General features: G+C 40.0%; 2 protein-coding genes across 6 annotated transcripts; both read left to right on the forward strand.

Annotated features, from left to right (window-relative positions):
* The first annotated feature begins 2919 nt into the window (after positions 1-2919).
* Positions 2920-10923, forward strand: LOC149319836 (GTP-binding protein 8-like). Of its 5 annotated transcripts, none has more exons than XM_089508170.1 (8): positions 2922-3072; positions 4135-4192; positions 5273-5712; positions 6797-6895; positions 8418-8548; positions 9144-9243; positions 10492-10610; positions 10699-10923. In XM_089508170.1, the coding sequence occupies exons 3-8, from the start codon at positions 5317-5319 to the stop codon at positions 10775-10777; spliced, it is 924 nt and encodes a 307-aa protein (XP_089364296.1). In that variant the 5' UTR covers positions 2922-3072; positions 4135-4192; positions 5273-5316; the 3' UTR covers positions 10778-10923. The 5 variants fall into 5 exon arrangements, with proteins under 5 accessions (XP_089364300.1, XP_089364296.1, XP_089364298.1 ...); XM_089508171.1 differs by lacking the exon at positions 2922-3072 and adding an exon at positions 3297-3413; XM_089508174.1 differs by lacking the exon at positions 6797-6895 and having other exon boundaries at positions 2920-3072.
* A 4466-nt stretch (positions 10924-15389) lies between these two features.
* On the forward strand, positions 15390-19322 carry LOC149319837 (transcription initiation factor TFIID subunit 13). The gene is made up of 4 exons (XM_089512447.1): positions 15390-15495; positions 15782-15860; positions 17035-17132; positions 18951-19322. The coding sequence occupies exons 1-4, from the start codon at positions 15469-15471 to the stop codon at positions 19119-19121; spliced, it is 375 nt and encodes a 124-aa protein (XP_089368573.1). The 5' UTR covers positions 15390-15468; the 3' UTR covers positions 19122-19322.
* Positions 19323-19348: the final 26 nt, after the last annotated feature.

The raw sequence follows: 19348 nt of genomic DNA on the forward strand, positions 1-19348 counted from the left end.
CCCCAACTATTGATGAATGGCTTTTAAAAGCCATAGATGTTACTTGAAATGGATAAATTACCAATGTTAATGAGAGATAATATAACTAAAGAGGGAGAAGAAATATGGGATCCATTGTTGAAGTATTGTAGAAAGAGATGGTCAAACTGTGATGAGAAACAGAGAGATTACAAATGTATGAAAAATGAAATATAAAAATGTACATAGTTCTAGAGAAGAGAGAATATGTATATAGATTAGTGAGATAGATAATGATTTTGAAAAAAGAAAAAGGAATATATGATGATGCTGTGAAGAATGATGCTAACCTAATGAACTGAAGAAGAAAAATTTAGGGAGGGTGTGTGGAGGGAATGGCAAAGATAACAATGTAAAGAATACAGTTTAAATAAGAATATATTTTATCAAGCGTATAAATAAAGAATATTTTTAAAAAGGAACGCCTGTGAATGATTTGTTGCTGTTTATTGCCTGTTTATTACTTGTTTATGCCCGGGATAATGGCTCTTTAAGTGTGATGTGTGTGAAAACGTTAATCACGACTGCATGAATTTCATGGGATAATCAATGTTTAAGTCCCCCTATTTTCCTCATGTGATAAAGTCCTTAGTCTCAAAAATGCTACAAGATCTCTTTACATACTGATTTTATTCCCAGATTAGTATGGCTACAGCAGTAAAGTATTTTTCCCTATCTCTATTGCCACCTGGTGTTGAAAGGATGGTAATAACTGTTCATTTGCTGCTGCTGGATGGAAATCATGCAGAAGTCTAGATGATGTTGCAATGCAATTCCCATCTGGAATGGTTGGAAATGATGAGATTTGCAGTTCAGCTGGTGGACTGCAGGATCCCTGTGTTGTTGCTTAATAGTTAAGTGTATGAATCACAATGAATCACGAAAACCATGAACTTTCAGAGCAATTTTATCAAAAGTACGAAATGGCCTGATTTAGACATGTAGCCTGTAAATTGTGTGCAGATAGAAAAAAGATCTACCAGTATGTACCCTTGCAGCATTTGACTATGGCTTTCTATGATATCATGTGTCCAGATTTCCCTCCTCATCTATAGGATCCTTGCCTATTTGGAATTAAACTTAACCACACTACTCACTAAAGGGAAATTATTTTTGTGTAGCATGGTGTCGTGGTCTGAGCATCAAACTTGTTAAAAGTCTGGAGGCCAGAATTTGAATCCCTGTTCAGCCACAGAAACCCACTGGCTGACCTTGGGCAAGTCACAATTTCTCCTGCTCAGAGGAAGGCAAAGCCAAAACTCTTCTGAACAAAACTTTCCAAGAAAACCCTGTAATACGTTCACCTTAGGTTCGCCAGAAGTTGGAAATGACTGTAAGGTGCACAATAACAACAAACAGATCTGGACATATGGGAGGGGAAGTTCTGGGAAGTTAATTTTATAATCTGTTTGCCCAGGTTAAGTTCAGTTCTTGCAAACTGAGGAAAGCCAGTAAACATAACCTAAGTTCAATGAAAGGGAAACATCAGTGGTAAACAATAGCTCTGACTGAATTCGGAACTTCGTGAAAGTAGAAAAGCTGCCATTTTTGTCCCTTTTGCCCTCGCTTTATCTTCACGTTATTTCACTTTGCCAGTAATGCCATGTGATAAGCTTCCAGCATTTGCGGGTTTTTTTCCCTAATTTAATTCTATTTTAAATCCCATTTCTGTTCTAGTGTGATAAGGTCCACCTATAGGGTCCCCTAACAACCATACGTGGGAGTCAGCATGACGACACACAATAACTACAACCATTTAAACAGCAAAACCAAACAAACAAACAAAAGTGTGGCAATGATAACACATTAGGGCTGTAATCCAGCACTTCTTCAGTGCAGGATAAATATCAGTATGCAGAGATATGCCAATACTATACAACCTTCATGCAGAATAGCTAAGATGTCAGTGCCAATGACTAGGTACTCTTTTGCACTGTGAAGTGTGCAAATGCAACCACAATGCACAACCACAAAGCACAGTGCCCGGGTGCAACTGCAATATACAGCTTTGCTCTTGCCCTCCTGTCAGCAGAATACATTTATTAAGATATGACAAATAATTCACCCAGCAGGTGTTGTGCAATTTGCACATGTGTACATCACGAACTGAATGCCAGCCTAAGGAAAAATGAAAGAGACTAACTAGATTACCGCACTAAACTCTTACAGTGCTGATATTCCACTTTGACTGCTTTGGCTGCCTCCTGTTGCATTCTGGGATTTGCAGTTTAAGAGGGGGGCATTTAGAATTCTCAGCCAGAGAGCTCTTAGGCCTCATTGAACTACAAACCCCAGAATGCAACAGGAGGCAGCCAGAGCAGTAAAACTGGAATAGCAGCAGAGTGTAATGCAATAATGTGGTCTGTGACAGAAGTGCATCTCAAGTCTCTGGAGACCAGGGTTCGAATCCCTGTTTGGCCATGGGACCCCACTGGGTGACTTTGGGCAGGTCACACTCTCTCAGCCTCAGAGGATGGCAATGGAAAAACCCCTCTGAAGAAAATGGCCAAGAAAAAAAATCCAGTGATTGGTTCACCTTAAGGGGGGCATTAACTAGAAATGCCTTGAAGGCACACAACAACAACAAGCAACAACAACAACAACAACAACACACTAGCAGCACTATAAGAGTGTCACTGTGCTCTTTAAGGGGATTTTGGACTTCAGCTCCCAGAATCCCAGGCTATTGGCCAACATGGCTGAGGCTTCTGGGAGCTGAAGTCCAACATCTCTTAAAGGGCATGGGGAAATGGATATAGAGTAACTATCTCTATATCCATTTCAGGGAAGCTTGTGTGTTCTAACAAAACACACTACAGCGATATTAATCATCCCTCTTGAGGCCTGGCTCAGTGGTGCAAGGGCATCCTGGGAACTGTAGTTCTGTGAGACATTGAGCCTTCTCTGCCAGAGAGAGTTCTGAGGCCGCAATAAACTACATTTCCCAGGGTCCCTTAGCAAGCAGGCTCCTTTTTGTCAGTGTTTCCTCCGAGGCGAGAGAGAGGGCAAAGAGCTGGGCTCTCATTCGCTGCTTCTGGGGCTGGAAATAAGGGGGTGAGTTTTGTTTCCCAGGAGGAGCACTCCTTGGGAAGAGGGAGGAGGGCCGGACGTCCTCCATTATTTCCCCCTTCTTTCCAAGAGGAGTCCTACAACGTCCTCCGTTTTTAGCATTGGACTGAGTAGACTTTTTACACTCTCAGGGCGGTGTTCCTGGGTTTTCGGGGCAGGTTTCTTCAGAGGGGGGTTGCCTTAAGAGGTGATATGATAGCTCTGTTTAAATACTTGAAGGGATGCCATATTGAGGAGGGAGCAAGCTTGTTTTCTGCTGCTCCAGAGAACAGGATCCGGAACAATAGAAGAGATTCCACCTCACCATTAGGAGGAACTTCCTGAGAGTAAGGGCTGTTCGGCAGTGGAACACACTCCTTCCTGGGAGTGTAGTGGAGTCTCCTTCCTTGGAGGTCTTTAAGCAGAGGCTGGAAGGTCAACTGTCACTGGGGATGCTTTGACTGAGAGTTCCTGCATGGCAGAATGGGGCTGGACTAAAGGGCCCTTTTTGGGGTCTCTTCCATCTCTATGGCCTGTTACAGACTGCCAAAATAAAGCTGCTTCAGGTCTTTTTGGAGGTATGCTGTTTAAATGATGCATGCATCCTAAGAATCCGGAAGCTGCACCAAAGCTGCCCTCCAGTGCTTAGGAATGGAGTGTGGCTTTGGCATGACCTCCGGACTCTTAGGACCCATGCATCATTTAAACAGCATACCTCCAAAGAGACCCGAAGCAGCTTTATTTGGGCAGTCTGTAACAGGCCATTGATTCCATAATTCGAAGGCCAAGCTGGGAATCAAATCCTGCACTCCAGAGTCATGTAGTCCAACATTCAAACCACTACACTAAGCTGCCTCTCTTCTGTAAATAAAAACTCGTTTCATAGAATCTTGGCATCATAGAGTTTTGATTCAGAGTTTAGGTTTTTAATGCACCACTGCATCTGCAGTGTATGTGTTTATTGTTGTTGTTGTTGTTGTTGTTAAATGATTAATTTTAAATGCAGATTGTTTTAACATGTGTATGTTTTTCTTATTTGTCCTTTTAAACCGATGGGTGCTATAACAGGTGTGTTTTAACTGATGTTTGCCTGTTGTTCCCTGCCTCAGTCCATGGGGAGAGATTGGTAAGAATTAAGAAATAAATGTTGTTGTTGTTATTATTGCTATTAGTTGTGTTACTTAAGGGGGCATTTGAGTTATCAGCAAATTGTATTTAAGTGGCAGAATTCAAAGGTATAGCTGTGTTAGTCTGTAGAATCAGCATGTAGAGAGATCTTGTAGCATCTTTGATAGTAACTGAAAGAAAGACGTTGGCAGCATGAGCTTTCGTAGACTTCAGTCTACTGAATATACTTGCAGATGACACCAAATTAGGAGGAGTGGCTAATACCAAACAGGACTGGATCAAAATTGAGAGTGACCTTAATAGATTAGAACGCCAGGCCAAAACTAACAAAATGAATTTCAACAGGGAGAAATGTAAGGTACTATACTTATGCCAAAACCCTGAAATGTATGGATATAGGTTGGGGGACATCTGGCTTTAGGAGACTACATGTGAAAGGGATTTAGGAGTCCAAGTAGACCACAAGTTGAACATGAGTCAACAGTGGGATGCGGCAGCTAACAAGGCCAATGCGTTTTTAGGCTGCATCAATAGAAGTATCGTGTCTAGATCAAGGGAAGTAATAGTGCCACTATATTCTGCTTTGGTCAGGCCCCACCTGGAATATTGTGTCCAGTTCTGGGCACCACAATTCAAAAAGGACATTGTCAAGCTGGAGTGTATCCAGAGGAAGGTGACCAAAGTGGTGAAGGATCTGGAAACCATGCCCTATGAGGAGAGACTGGGTATGTTTAGCCAGGAGAAGAGATAGTTAAGAAGTGATATGAGAGGCCTGTTTAAGTATTTGAAGGAGTGTTACAATGAAGGTGGAACAAGCTTGTTGCTCCAGAGACTAGGACCCAGAACAATGGATGCAAGCTCCAGGAAAAGAGATTCCACCTGAACATTAGGAGGAACTTCCTGACAGTGAGGGCTGTTCGACAGTGGAACACATTCCCTTGGAGTGTAGTGGAGTCTCCTTCTTTGGAGGTTTTTAAACAGCTGGATGGCCATCCATCGGGTGTTAATGGACACTCATTATTTTTGCCACAATTGTGGTAGTGTTCATAACCTCTCTCTCTCTTTTCTCTTTAATCAGTCCTCTGACCTGAAGAACCCTAAACTAAAGACTGCTTTTTAAAAATGAATGTACTACACTGGTCAGTGGAGAATTGCATGGCTTTTAGCAATCCAATGGCAAAGATGTTCCAGTTATCAAAAGGAAGGAAAGATTTAACAGTAAGCTGGTTGCGGCGGAGACATCTCGTGTCCAAAAGCAGCACTCCTATCAAATATGCTTCATTTTCAGAAGTTCAACAATTACAGGAAAAACAGTTCACTGGACTCACTTTCCCGCTCCAAGATCTGGAAAAATATCTTACCCCTAATGTGGACACATCATGCTTTCATATTTTCAGTCCTAATCATGATGACATCAACAAAGCAGAGATGTTTTTCATTCAGTCACGGCAACACATCATTGATTATTACTCTTCTGCTGTCCGTATGGATCACATTCCACAATTGTCATTGCCAGAGGTGAGATTAATTAAAGGTAGTTGCAGTCTTAGAAGCAACTCTCTTACCATTTTGGTGATTTTCACAAAAGAGTGGCAAATGTAACCAAAACTGCATTGTTTCAAATGTTGTGGGAATGAAGTATGGAGGAAGTGAAGGGGGTATTGAAAGCATGAATAGAGATCCACAAAACTCTAATTTCAGAATGTGGGCTTTACTGTAGCTGTTAAACACAAGTTTCTAGTCCTTGCGATAGAGAACCAGAAGCCGCTTTTCCTTTGCTGAAAAAGACAAGACACAGGCAGCGCTGTTTCAGACAACTGTCCTGACATCATGGGTAACAATGATAATGTGCTGAAGTTCTTGCAACTAAATCAAAAGAATAACTTAACTGGTACAAGCTGGGGTCTGGAGTGTGTGCGGTGGATTGTATCAGCTATTTTCAAGATATTAAATGATCTTCCCTTAAAGCAAACGGGGATTTGGTCAAGTCTTCCAGTCAGGTACTGTGACTGCTTTGTTTGCAGACCCAGGTCCCATCTTTTTGTCACCACATACTTTTGCATTACTTATTTTTGCCGTAGCACTTTGTTGTTGTTATGTCCCTTCAAATCAAATCCAATTTATGGTAAACCTATCTTGGGTTTTCTTGGCAAGATTTATTCTGAAGGGATGGAAACGAATGGAGGACAATATGATTCCCAATCCTATCTTCCGTGTAGGCATAACTTCTGCTTAACCCTGTGTAGATATGACTCCTACACACTCGTTCTTCTAAAAGAGTTTGCAAAAATCTTGCCCATTATTTTGTCCATAGTACTTCTGCAAGATCCCAAATTCTAGAAATATCAAAGGGTCCTTTGTCTTTACAAGTGTCATGGTGATGCTACAAAGTGATGCTACAGGGATAGTAGAACTCCACATCTTCTGAAGATGTATATTAATTGCATGGGAAATTAGATTTACCTTACAGCCACAAATTGGACTGTGCTGATCTTAGGGGTGACAACAGAGGTAACAGATGAGTGGCTGCTTTTTTTAATGGCATACCTTTTTTATTGGTGGAGAAAGAGAAAATTGCAGTGATTGTAACTTTTCCCCCCAGGTATGTTTTTTAGGAAGAAGCAATGTGGGAAAATCCTCCTTAATAAAAGCCTTATTTTCATTGGCCCCTGATGTTGAAGTCAGAGTTTCTAAAATTCCAGTAAGTATCTGAGGATTTTTTATGTTCACTGTGGAAGTTAATGGAACCAGACTTCAGCAAGATCTTTTTGGTCTGTTTCATGTATTGAGAGAAAAGAGCAAAAGAAATCAGCTTGGAGGAAGAGATCTCAAGAGCTAACACTGTTATTAGTATCATCATTGCTATTCTGGGGAGTTTATGAGATGAACTTTTAAAAACCATCTCGTTCTGAGCTGTAGCCGGGATGTGGGATGGAGGCGGGGATTATCGCATGCTAAATCGCCACCTAATCATTGCCTGCCATCAGCCCGGGTCCCAGCTGCACTCCACCAGCACTTTTTCGAAGGCAGAAAGCTTCCAGTTTCGAGAAAGTGCGGAGGAGCACAGCTGGGACCTGACTTGGACCTGGCCTGACGGCAGGCGGCGATTAAGTGGTAATTTAGCATGTGATAATCCACATCTCTATCCTGCAGCCCAGTACGCTTGAGATGGTTTTAAAGTTCATCTGATAAGCTCCTTACCTTCATCAGGCATTGTCACTGTTATCTTCATGAAGCACCTGATCACTGCTAGCATCTCAAATGTGATCTGGGAGCTGCATGTTTGCAAGCTGTGTTTCAGTAGAATTATTCCTACAAAATTCATGAGGCTATATAATTGGGACAGAGAAGAAATACGTGTTTATTCAGTTGTCTGGAAAGCCCTGAGAGGCTTTACTAGTTATCTGCACACTTACCTCAACTTTCTGTACCACATTTTTTCCTACTTGTGTAACTGTGGTCACTGTTGGATCTAAAATATGAGATGCTGTCCTGCTGTGCGGTAGAAACTTGGCTCTATTGTCCAGAACACACTGCAGAAATAATCCAGTTTGGAACTGCTTTAACAGCCCTGGCTCAGTGCTAGGAAATCCTGGGAATTGTTTATTGTGGCACCAGAGCTCTCTGACAGAGAAGGCTAAATGTCTCACAAAACTACAGTTCCTAGAATTCCCTAACAGTGAGCCAGTGCAGTTAAAGCAGTCTCAAACTGGGTTATTTTTGCAGTATTTTAGAACTATGTTATTTTTCCTTTGCAACATCCTTTGCATCATGGTGTGTGTGTGTGTGTGTAATACTTAGGCATTAGGCAAAGAATAGATAAAATAAGGACAAGCAAAATGTGGGTTATGTGCAGCCCCAATGCCGTTTTTGCACACATACCTCAAATTTCAAAAATGTTTGTGTGTGTGCACATGCATACACACAATATATCACACACACACACACACACACACAAAGGGAAGGAAGGAATTATAACAATATAAAACTATACAATACAATAGTAAAACAAATTATCCATCTAAAATACAAAAAATATAGTATAATATAAGCAAACTAACAAATACATATAATCAAAATATACACGATTATAAAAAATATTAAACTAAAATTCCAAAAACTTTGGGGGGGAATTTTTTTAATTAAAACCCCCAGGTGTTTACTTGTTTTTAACTACTAATTGAAATAAGACAAAAGAAAAACTCAACTTATTTTTTCTCCAGGGTCACACAAAAAAAATGAATTTCTTCAAAGTGGGAAAATTCTTTACCTTGGTGGATATGCCAGGCTATGGTTACAGAGCACCCAAAGACTTTGCAGAGATGGTGGAACCTTACTTAAATCAGCGTCCAAAGTAAGACAGAACATAACAGTTCTCATGCAGTTTGAATCTTTTATAATGAATGATTTGTGTGTGTTAAACAATATGTTAACCATCCCATTTTTTAATAAAATGGTAAAATGTTGTCTGCTGTAGGATTGTGTGCTGGGGCACATGAAATAGATTCCTGTCACATAAGAAAGGTGGGATATAAAATAAATAGGTGTCTGTTGTAAATGTGTACCGGTTAATCTTTTTTTAACAAATAATCTTGCATCACTCTTAATAGGGAATTTGGTCCCCTAGATATTTTTCCCTGCAATACCTGTTCAGGATGATTAGCAGGGATTGAGGGAGTTGTACAGTAGTTTGAAAATCTAGAAGACCTATTGAGGACAAACTGTCTCAGTAGTTTGTTCATCCCATGGTAGTCTGATCACACTGGAATCATCTGGTTGTCCTATCATTGTACCAAGTTTTAAGATGACCTTCATGCATACCCATTGTACATGTTAGAATGATTGGCCATGTATTTGCTTGGACTAAACTCAGTATTCTGAAATGAAAAAACACATGTCTTAAATTGTGGCTAGCCATAATTGCGTGCTGTGTTTCTGTCTTTCTTTAGTTTGGCACGGACATTTCTATTAGTGGATGCCCAAGTAGGAATTCAAGAAATGGACAATATTGCTGTAGAAATGTTGGAAGAATTTGGGCTCCCTTATGTTGTGAGTTGTGGTCTTTCTTTTAAAAAACACAAATTAGGCATGCAATACATTCAACTTGGTTGACTTAAAGGCATTTAGCAGAAATGAGAAAATACACATACAGTTAAAGTATCACACTCCCATCATAGCACTTTGGTCCTATTTTAATTGCCATTGCTGCATCAGACTACACATCCTGGGTGTTACAGGTGTGGAAGATACCAGACCTCTCTAACAGATAATTCTTAATACCTCAAAAAACTACAAATTCCATGTTTTCATTGGATGGATTCATTGCAATTAAAGTGGGAGTCAAAATCCTATAACAGTATAGTGTGAAATTAAAAACTTAGACTTAAAATACCTTTGCCATTATTTTCAGTGGCAGCATTAAGCATTTTGTCCACTTTCCCACTTTTAGCTAATAATATTTTTACAATGTTAAGAAAAATTACATTCAAATGGAAAACACTGAACATGTGTAGGATACTTTTTACATACTGAAAATACATAATGCCTACCAATGGCACTACTTTTATGTGGTGGTAGTGGGATTGCATACTCCTACGAGACAAGAGGCAATGCTGAATGTCCGGACGCAGAGGGTACTCAGCAATGGCTCCTCCTCATCCTAGAGAGAAGTGACTAGTGGGGTGCCACAGGGTTCTGTCCTGGGCCCAGTTCTGTTCAACATCTTTATCAATGACTTGGATGAAAGAATAGAGGGCATGCTTATCAAATTAGGAGGAGTGGCTAATACTGCAGAGAGAGGATCAAAATTCAAAATAACTTTAATAGATTAGAATGAATTTCATCAGGGAGAAATGTAAGGTACTGCACTTAGGCAGAAAAAATGACATGCTTAAATATAGGATGGTGGACACCTGGCTTGACAACAGTACACGTGAAAGGGATCTAGAAGTCCTAGTAGACAAGGCTTTTTCTAAGGAGCCAGACAAAATCTACCAAACTACAGGGCAGCAGGGCAGCAGCGGTAGTGGATGGTACAGTCAAATCAAATTTACAGGAAGTCCTGTTTTGAGTCCTGGACTCCTGCACTCTAGCATAGAATCTTTCAAGTTCTTTTTTCTCTGCCTCTGTAGTCAGAATATAAACTTGGATTGTGGTTTTCTTTCTACCTACCTACCTACCTACCTATCTAGAAACATAGATATATATGTAATATAAAAGCTGAACTTTAATACAGTTAAGAAAGAATTCAAGGCTTCTCAAAAGTTTACATTAACATATTCTGTGTTGTTTTTGCAGCTTGTAGTAACAAAAATTGATAAAGCATCAAAAGCAGTGATGGCCAAAAATGTGCTAAAGATTCAAGACTTCGTAAAGAAAAAAACACACGTGTGCTTTCCTCAACTCTTTCCAGTGAGGTAAAACCTTAGAAAGAGTGTCTATAATGTGAAAATGAAATAGTAATTATGTTTGCACTCATAAAATATTTTATCTTTGTTTCCACAGTTCTCTGTATTATGCTGGAATCCATGTACTGAGATGCTTTATAGCACATGTTACTGGATATCTTTCCCTATCCTCATAATGATACAGAATCATCATGGCTCGTCTCTGAATTTCACCTTCCAATTCCACTAATAGAAATTACACAGTTTCTTGTTCTGTGTACTTTTAAAAAAAACAAATGTAAATAATTTGGTTACAATAAATGCTATTTAAGTTACTAATACAGCTTCAGTATTACATGCAGAGTGTATGCATATTCTGCCTTCCCAGTATATATGCTTAAAAGCAGTATATATTTTTGCCTAGATTTTTAGCAGGAAATTTTAAATAAAAGGCTAAGCCATGTGAATAGGGGCTTAACAATGATTGTTCCTGAATACAAAACAGGTACATATTCCACTCAGCATAACAGAATAATTGTTTAGGCATCCATGCAGCTTTAGCTCAGTGCAGGTTACAGTGAGATTATAATGCACCTAGGTTGCATTATAACCCTCAGTCTGTGTTTCTGCTTGTGCCATCCTGCTTCTAGTTGCAGAAATACAAGTTATAGCTGCTCAGCTCATTTTCTGCTTAGTAAATTCAGCTGTAGAATCAAGACAGAGGACATAGTCATAGAGGATTAAGCTGCAAATGAAGGTTTGTCCACAAGAAATGCAGAATAAAATGCATCACATTCTAAATACATTGCTGTTAAATCTTCATATAGTACTCTAAATCCACGGAAAGCTGGGACCATTCCATTAAGAAGTAGCTTCAATTGTAGTAAAAGGTATTAAGTTACCATTGTAGTTGAAAGTAGCCCTTTACTGTCTCATTTTTTCAAGATTACCTTTTAGTTACCTTTAAAATCACACCTGAATGCTACAATCCATTGGACTAGATACAGAACACACCTAAGTGGCCTATGACAACATTAAAGATAAATACATAATACATAGAATTAAAATAATTCCATATGATTGGTAAGTGAATGGCATAACAGAATTTCCAGACCTGCATTATTTGCAATCCTATGCATGTTGCTCAAGGTAAGTCATGCACAAAAGGAGTGTTGTGATCCTTTATCAAGTTAAAATTGCAATGTTAACTTACAGCATCATTACTAAGCTCAGTGGCATTACTAGGGGGGTGCAGAACGCACCAGGTGACACCCTAAGAGGGGGTGATACCACTGCTCCTCAAACATCTCCCTTTGGACTGAAATGGGCTGTGGCGCTCACCTCCTTTCCCTTAAAATGCTTTAAGGGATGGTGGGAGTGGGGTGAAGCTCTGAGAGAAAAGGAGAGACCCCAGATTTTTTTTCAATTAATTTTTTTGTGAAATTTTAATTTTTAAAATTCTTTTTAGATTTTCTCTAAAAACATCACATTTTAACCAGGTCTTCACTATACATATGTAAATACATTTAAATTGTGCATATGATACTGTAATTTGAAGGTATAATTTTAATTTTGCTAGTTGTTTATGTCACAACTATTAGCATTACATTAAGTGGTATATGGGAATTAGGATTTATGAGTAACATTAGTGCAAAAAAGTATTACTAAGCATTCTGCATGGTGTGAAATGGGAGGAGGTCAATAGACGGGTGACACTGAGTTACCGCACCCAATGGCACCAACCCTAGGGATGCCACTGACTAGGCTATGGAATTAAATGTAAGTAGCTCACTTATAACTCCTTATTTACAAACTATGGCAAAAAACAGTTCAAGGAGCACTTTTTAGATTTGCAAGAATGGGACCATCTGTCTCTTTGGTGGCCAACGAGATGGGATTTGCTCCTTTCTGCTGTAGAGGAAAGGTGGGGGAAAAGAATAGTAATATTTCTGAAAGCTGTTTAAAAGGACAAATTTGTTTCTGCACCAACATGAGACCTGAGAGCAATTGTAAAGCATATAGTTTGGCTTTGTAAAGGCCAGTCTGTAGCATCTCTAAGTATTTTACTAATACAGTCAGCCCTTCATATTCATGCTTTTTTAATCCACAAATTCAACCATCCATGACTTGAAAATATTTTTTATAAATATAAATTCCAATATGTAAACCTTGATTGTGCCATTTTATATAAGGACCACCATTTTACTATGCCACTGTATTCAATGAGACTTGAGCATCCACTGATTTTAGGGATCTTGAGCATCCACTGGATCTTGGAACAAACCCCAGAAGATACCAAGGGCCCACTGTACTGTGCCAGAGCCATAAAAATGGCTGTGTGTGTGTTGGAGTTGACAACAGAACTATTTTGTTTATTTTACGTAGGCACACAGCAGGTACAGAAAGTGACTATACTGTTAGTTGTCGATGCCTTCAATCCCTATATTGGGAGAAATGCGAGATATAAGTAAATAAAATAATAATAAAGTAATGGCTGATGTGTGTCTTCAGGACATTTCTAACTTACAGCTACCCAAAGATGAAGCTGTCATAGGGTTTTCTTTGCAACTTCCTTCAGTGGGGTTTTGCTGTTGCCATCCTCTGGGGCTGAGAGAGTGTCCAGTATCACCCAATGGGTTTCAACTTCTCAAAGAACCTTTACTTCAGTGGCTGCTAAACTATGGAACATCCTCCTGGAAGAGAGCCGTCTTACTACCACCTTGGTTTCAAGAGGGCAGTTAAGACAGATCTCTTCTGGCAAGCCTATCCACCCAATCTTCTGTAAAGACATCATTCACTCTTCTATTCAGGTTCAGAGTATTATATCTTATAATTGTCTGACTGTGCTGTTTTTAACTGTTTTAATGCTTGAAAATTATATGTTTTATTCTTGTATCTTATTGTTATTGTTGGGTTGTAATCCCGCCTCGATCCACCTGGGAGAGGTGGGAAAATATAAATAAATTTTATTATTATTATATGGCCGAGTGGGGATTTGAACCCTGGTTTCCAAAGTTGCAGTCCAGCACTGAAACCACTGCAACATGTTGGTTTTCTGGTTGAACCCCCATTCTTTCCCAGCTCAAGCCTTATTGCAGTGTTTACTGCAGGCATAGCTGCTGCAAGGCAACACTGAAAATTTGGGTGTTTTTCCAGCCCACCATCAATCAAATGCTGATAACACTTAAGGAAACAAAACAATTCCAGCCAGAGGACAAGGAAAAGTGGGATCTGAGTAACTCCTTTCGTCAGAGGCTTTGCTAACTGAGGTATGCCCATAGTAGGAATATAACTAGAGAAGTACTAAGTATTTCTTCCCTTATTTCCTCTTAGGGCAATTGGTATAGATGTCATCCTTAAAGCAATGGTAAGGTGTAGTGGTATGGGTGCTGGACTAGGACTCTGGGGGCCAGGGTTCAAATCCCTACTCAGTCATGCAAACCCACTGGGTGACCTTAGGCAAGTCACACTCTCTCAGCCTCAGGGGGCAATGACAATCCTCCCCAACAAATTCTGCCAAGAAAACCCATGTATAGGGTCACCATAAGTCAGAAACTACATGAAGGCACACAAGAAGAAGGCTTGAAGGCCATTTTTCTCATTCCTATTCCAAAGAACAACAACCCCCCAAATCCACAAAACAGTGATGCTTTTATGGGGCCAACCAATTACCTCATCCTCAGAGAATAGCCATGGCAAAACCCCTCTGAAGAAACTTGGCAAGAAAACCCTATGAACAAAACATCTTGGGGTCACCGTTCAGTGGGGAACAAATGACTTGGAAGACATACAACAACAAAACGCACAATGGATATTTCACAAGCTCCCGAAGCTCCACTGGCTTCTTTCTTCATCAGGCAAAAGGTGTTGAAAACATACAGTAAACAAGGAGGGAAAAAGTGATGATGTTAGTCATAGGCCTGCATTTTGTCAAGATGTTGTGGTTGTTGCCCTCTTGGCTCTCTCTTTAGGATTCCCAATAAAGGTACAGTATCACTGTTCTGTGGATTTGGGGTGTCATTGTACTTTGCTATACAGCCAAAAAGGAGGGCCAGCGTGACAAAGTGGTTTGAGTGCTGGACTACGACTTTGGAGACCAGGGTTCGAATCCTAGCTCAACCATGGAAACCCACTGGATGACCTTGGGCAAGTCACACTCTCTCAGCCTCAGAGGAAAGCAATGGAAAAAACCCTCTGGGAAAAAGAAAAACTGCCCAGATAAGCCAGTAGTAAGTTTGATTTGGGGATATGGTTAGATGGTTCTGGAATGAGCCACTGTCGAGGGTCGGACTATATGACTCTGAAGAACAGGGTTCGAATCCTTGTTGGGCATGGAAACCCACCGGGTGATCTTGGGCAAGTCACACACTCTCAGCCTCAGAGGATGGCCATGGCAAACCCTCTCTGAGGAAACTTGCCAAGAAAATCCCATGAAAGTTTCACCTAATTAATTAATTAATTCACCTTAATTAATTAATTATTATTAAATAGTTGGAAACTATTTGAAAGCATATAACAACAACAGTTGTTGCTGTTGTGTGCCTCCAAGTCGTTTCTGAAGATCTATTCCATTTCCATCCATGCAGTGGTTCCCAAACTGTGCTCTTTAAGGGGATCTTTTGGACTTCAGCTCCCAGAAACCCACACTATTGGCCAACATGGCTGAAGCTTCTGGGAGCTGAAGTCCAAAATTCTCTTAAAGGGCACAGTTTGGGGAGGGACTGAAGCGCCTGATCAAGGGCAAAGTGAGGGCAAGGTATGGCTTCATTTTCTCAGAAGGAGCATGCGCAGAGGCGCTCGTGGAAAAAGAGGGCAAAATGGCGGCCGGAAGTGGCGGGCTGGCTTAGGCGGCTGGTTTTGTTTACCGGAAGCTTCGTCCGCAGGCACAATGGCGGACGAAGAAGAGGATCCTCCAGTGAGTGAGGGAGAAGTGGTTAATTGCAGTGGGTTTAGGGAGCGGGTGGCTTTTTGGGGCGCCTAGTCGCCCTTTGGGAGCGTGGCTACCTCTAGGGCTCCAGTAGTTTTATTTTTATTCATTTGTTGTTTCATTTCTTTATCAATATAGCTTTTATTCAGCCAAGCAGCTGGATGGAAGGAGACCTGTACACAGCCCCCAATGCAGCCTCGCCGTGGATTTGTATCATTCTAGCTGGGTTCTTTCCTTTCTTCTCCCTCATCCTTGTTTCTGTTCCCCCTTTTAGTTTGAAGAAGATGCTGAAGAAGCTGGAGGAGGCCCAGATGGTGGCCAAGGGAAAAGGAAGAGGCTCTTCTCCAAAGAGTGTGAGCAGATAGACAGTACTGAATACGGAGGACATGCGGGGGGGGGGGGGGGCTGTGTAGGCCATTAACAAATCCATAGTAGTAGTAGTAGTAATAATAATAATAATAATAATAATAATCATGTTTTAATTCCTCTTCAGATTTCAGCCTGCTTTAAAAGTCTTACAATAAGTAAAAGGCGAAAGATTTATACGATCTGAAGAGAAACCAGAGTTATGCGCATGTACATAATGTGCGATCACTTGATGACCACAGAATACATAAATTATGCTGAAAAGCATTGCTTAAGATTATATGAGGGGCATAAAAGAAATGTTTTATCTTTAGTAATTTATGTTCCTGTTCCATTGCACGATCTCAGTCGCCTGCTGATGAACACATATGTGTCAGATCCCCTGATGCACAGTATCTAGTTTCACTGACCTTTCTGCATCTGAGGAAGTAGACTCAAGTCTACAAAAACTTATGCTGCCCACATCTTTCTTTCAGTTCATCTCAAAGGTGCTACAAGATCTGTCTACATACTGATTCCACAGACTCACACAGCTATATCTTTGAATTGACCTTTCCATGGTCAAAACTGTGGAAATTTCTTTAAACTTAAGCTGAACAAAACAAATGTCTATTTGAAGAGTGTTAGTATTGGTAATACTCAGATGAATTAGGTTTGTAGTATTTTTCACTTGGCCTTTTGCACTCTTTCTGCAGCAGTTAGCATTTTGTGCTTATAGGTTTCCTATAAGCATCTGGCTGGCCACTATGTGAACAGAACCCTGAATTATATAGACCGTTGGTCTGATTCCATATGGCTTTTCTTATATGCAAGGTTTAAATAAAAATTGGTTACCAAGCATTGTCCTTGATGGTGTACAACAAGATAGTAGCTAATATTGTTTCAGTATTCAAAATGGAAGATACACTTTGCAAGTCATGATTATGTAAGTGGATATTTCTTAAAATTAGTTTAAAAGTTTGCATAGACATGTAGGCCATTGCTTCTTTGAACAGTTTAGGAAAATATGACTCCTCATTTCCACTTGAGAGAGTTTCAGTGAACAGCAAAAACATTCCAGCGTCACGTTATTCCTCATTCCACTGAAGATGGTTTTTTGTTGTTGTTGTTGTTGTTCTACAGTGCGATGTATGGTGTTTTTTTTTTGTTGTTGTTCTACAGTGCGATGTATGATGTATGGATTTGGAGATGACCAGAACCCTTACACTGAGTCAGTGGATATTCTTGAAGACTTAGTCATAGAATTCATCACAGAAATGGTAGGTCCTTCTTGTATGCTTGGATGGTGAGAAACCTAAATGCAGCAAGGCATGGGCTCTTTGTTTCTGTGTTGTAGTGTCCATGTTTCAGATGAGTCTCCCTTATCTGAAATGCTTGGGACCAGAAGTATGTTGGAATATTTGATGTACATAATGAGATCTTGGAGATGGAACTCAAGCCTAAACATGAAATTCATGTATGGTTTGTGTGCACCTTATATACTATAGTTTAAATAATTTTATGAACGAAAGAAAGTTTGTATACATTGAACCATCAGAAAGTGAAGGTGTCACTATGTCAGCCACTCATGTGGACAACTGTGGAATATTTAGGATCTTGGAACTTCATATGAGGGAGACTCAATCTGTACTTGGAGAAAAAGAATTTGAAGGAAGGAATTATAAGTTTTGTTCTTTGGAGTGAAGAAGTTCCTCCTGAACATTGTTAGGGAACTTACATGACTTAAAATGTATTTTCAATCATATCTCAGGAGTGCAGGAGGGAGTTGAAATGTCTGTATCACATTGTTTTGGTAGCAGTCCTATGGGAGCAATTAGGCTTAGAAATAGTTTATAGAAAAATCGATCAATTGGTTGTCTGAGAGAGTTTTCAATCTAGTGATCACATCTAAGCCCAACGACTCTTAAATTCATTGTAAAATAGTTTTTAAATGTTTCAAAGATTCAACTATGACACCCACCTATCATTACTTGCTACATTTCTATAGCTCTGTGTGTCTGTTTGCCTGCTCTCTCATTGCCGTTGCACCTGCCTTTAAAAAGGCAAAACAAAGCCACAGAAACTGTTCTTACATTGGCATGTTGACTTGTACACAATTTGAAACACTGATGTGCTGATACAGCAAGGCTTGTGACTCAATAATAATGTTTGCCTAAACGTGAGCCCTGTAGAATTCAGTGCAACATAGCCTGATAAAATTTATTACACTGCAGCCTTAGGTCCAAAAGATACTTCAGAAATAATCCAGTTTGGGACTGTTTTGACTGCCCTGGCTGAATGCTAGGGAATTTTGGGAACTATAGTTTTCTGCGACATTTAGCCTTTTCTGTCAGAGAGCTCTGCCACCACAATAAACTACTCTTTCTTGCAAATCTATCACTCTTTTGGACCTTGGAGGGGGTACTGTCCAGTAACATCTTCAGCAAGGCTCATGTCCTAGTGCCAAGAGCCAGAGCTTTCAAGTATATCTGTCTCTCCAGCCACTGAACAGCAGTGGGGATGTGCCTGGATTTGTTCTTATTGTTCTAAACTCTAGAGGGAGGAACAGACTTAGGCTGGGGGCAGAAGCTGCTCCTTCTTCCCTCCATGTGGAAGAGAAGCCAGCCCAAGCAAGCTGAACAGTGCCTGTGGAGACAGATGGATCATGCAGACTTTTTGCACAGAAGGAATAGCCCGTCACCTCCCATATGTGCATTGACAGAGACTTATCTATCAATATGATTTACAGCTTCACCTAAGGAGTCAGAGAGTCTCAAGGCTTGTTCTGCATTCGAAAACAAATTGTTCTAAAACCTACTTTCAAGCGGCAAAAGGACATTCAGTTAATAGTCATTGGTTATGATTCTGGAAAACCTTGGACTTGGGAGAATTTGTGGCCAAGGTAGATACTGTTTTCCTTACTGACTTACTTACTTACACACATGAAATTATTTACAGCATGCAAAATAAGGGTCATTCTTGTCATCCTGACTCCCACTAGAAGTGTTTCATCTAAAAATGAGAATGTTGGCCAACAATTCAGTAGTACCAAAAAAATCAATTTTGTTCTAATTCAAATTGATATTTTTTCCTGATAGACCCATAAGGCAATGTCTATTGGACGGCAAGGTCGAGTGCAAGTTGAAGATATTGTATTCTTGATCCGTAAAGACCCACGGAAATTTGCTCGTGTGAAAGACTTGCTAACAATGAATGAAGAATTAAAACGGGCCAGAAAGGCATTTGATGAAGCAAACTATGGATCTTAAAAGTCTTATGCAGAATGGCATTCACAAGACGACCAGTTTCAATTGCCTGATTTGTCTTTTCCCTTGAAGCCAGCACACATATTCATTTTGAATTCTCATTTCTTAGTGTGGACTTCAAATATAGAGTTGTGTTCAGATGTGCCATTTGTTACTATCTAAATATACTATTGTATTTATTAAAGTTGGAATTTCCACAAATAATTTTTGGGGTGTTTATAGCTTGCAGC

This window comes from Sceloporus occidentalis, unplaced genomic scaffold (genome assembly GCF_023333645.1).
Source record: "Sceloporus occidentalis isolate IW3139 unplaced genomic scaffold, rSceOcc1.0.p SCAF_2, whole genome shotgun sequence".
Taxonomy (NCBI): Eukaryota; Metazoa; Chordata; class Lepidosauria; order Squamata; family Phrynosomatidae; genus Sceloporus; species Sceloporus occidentalis.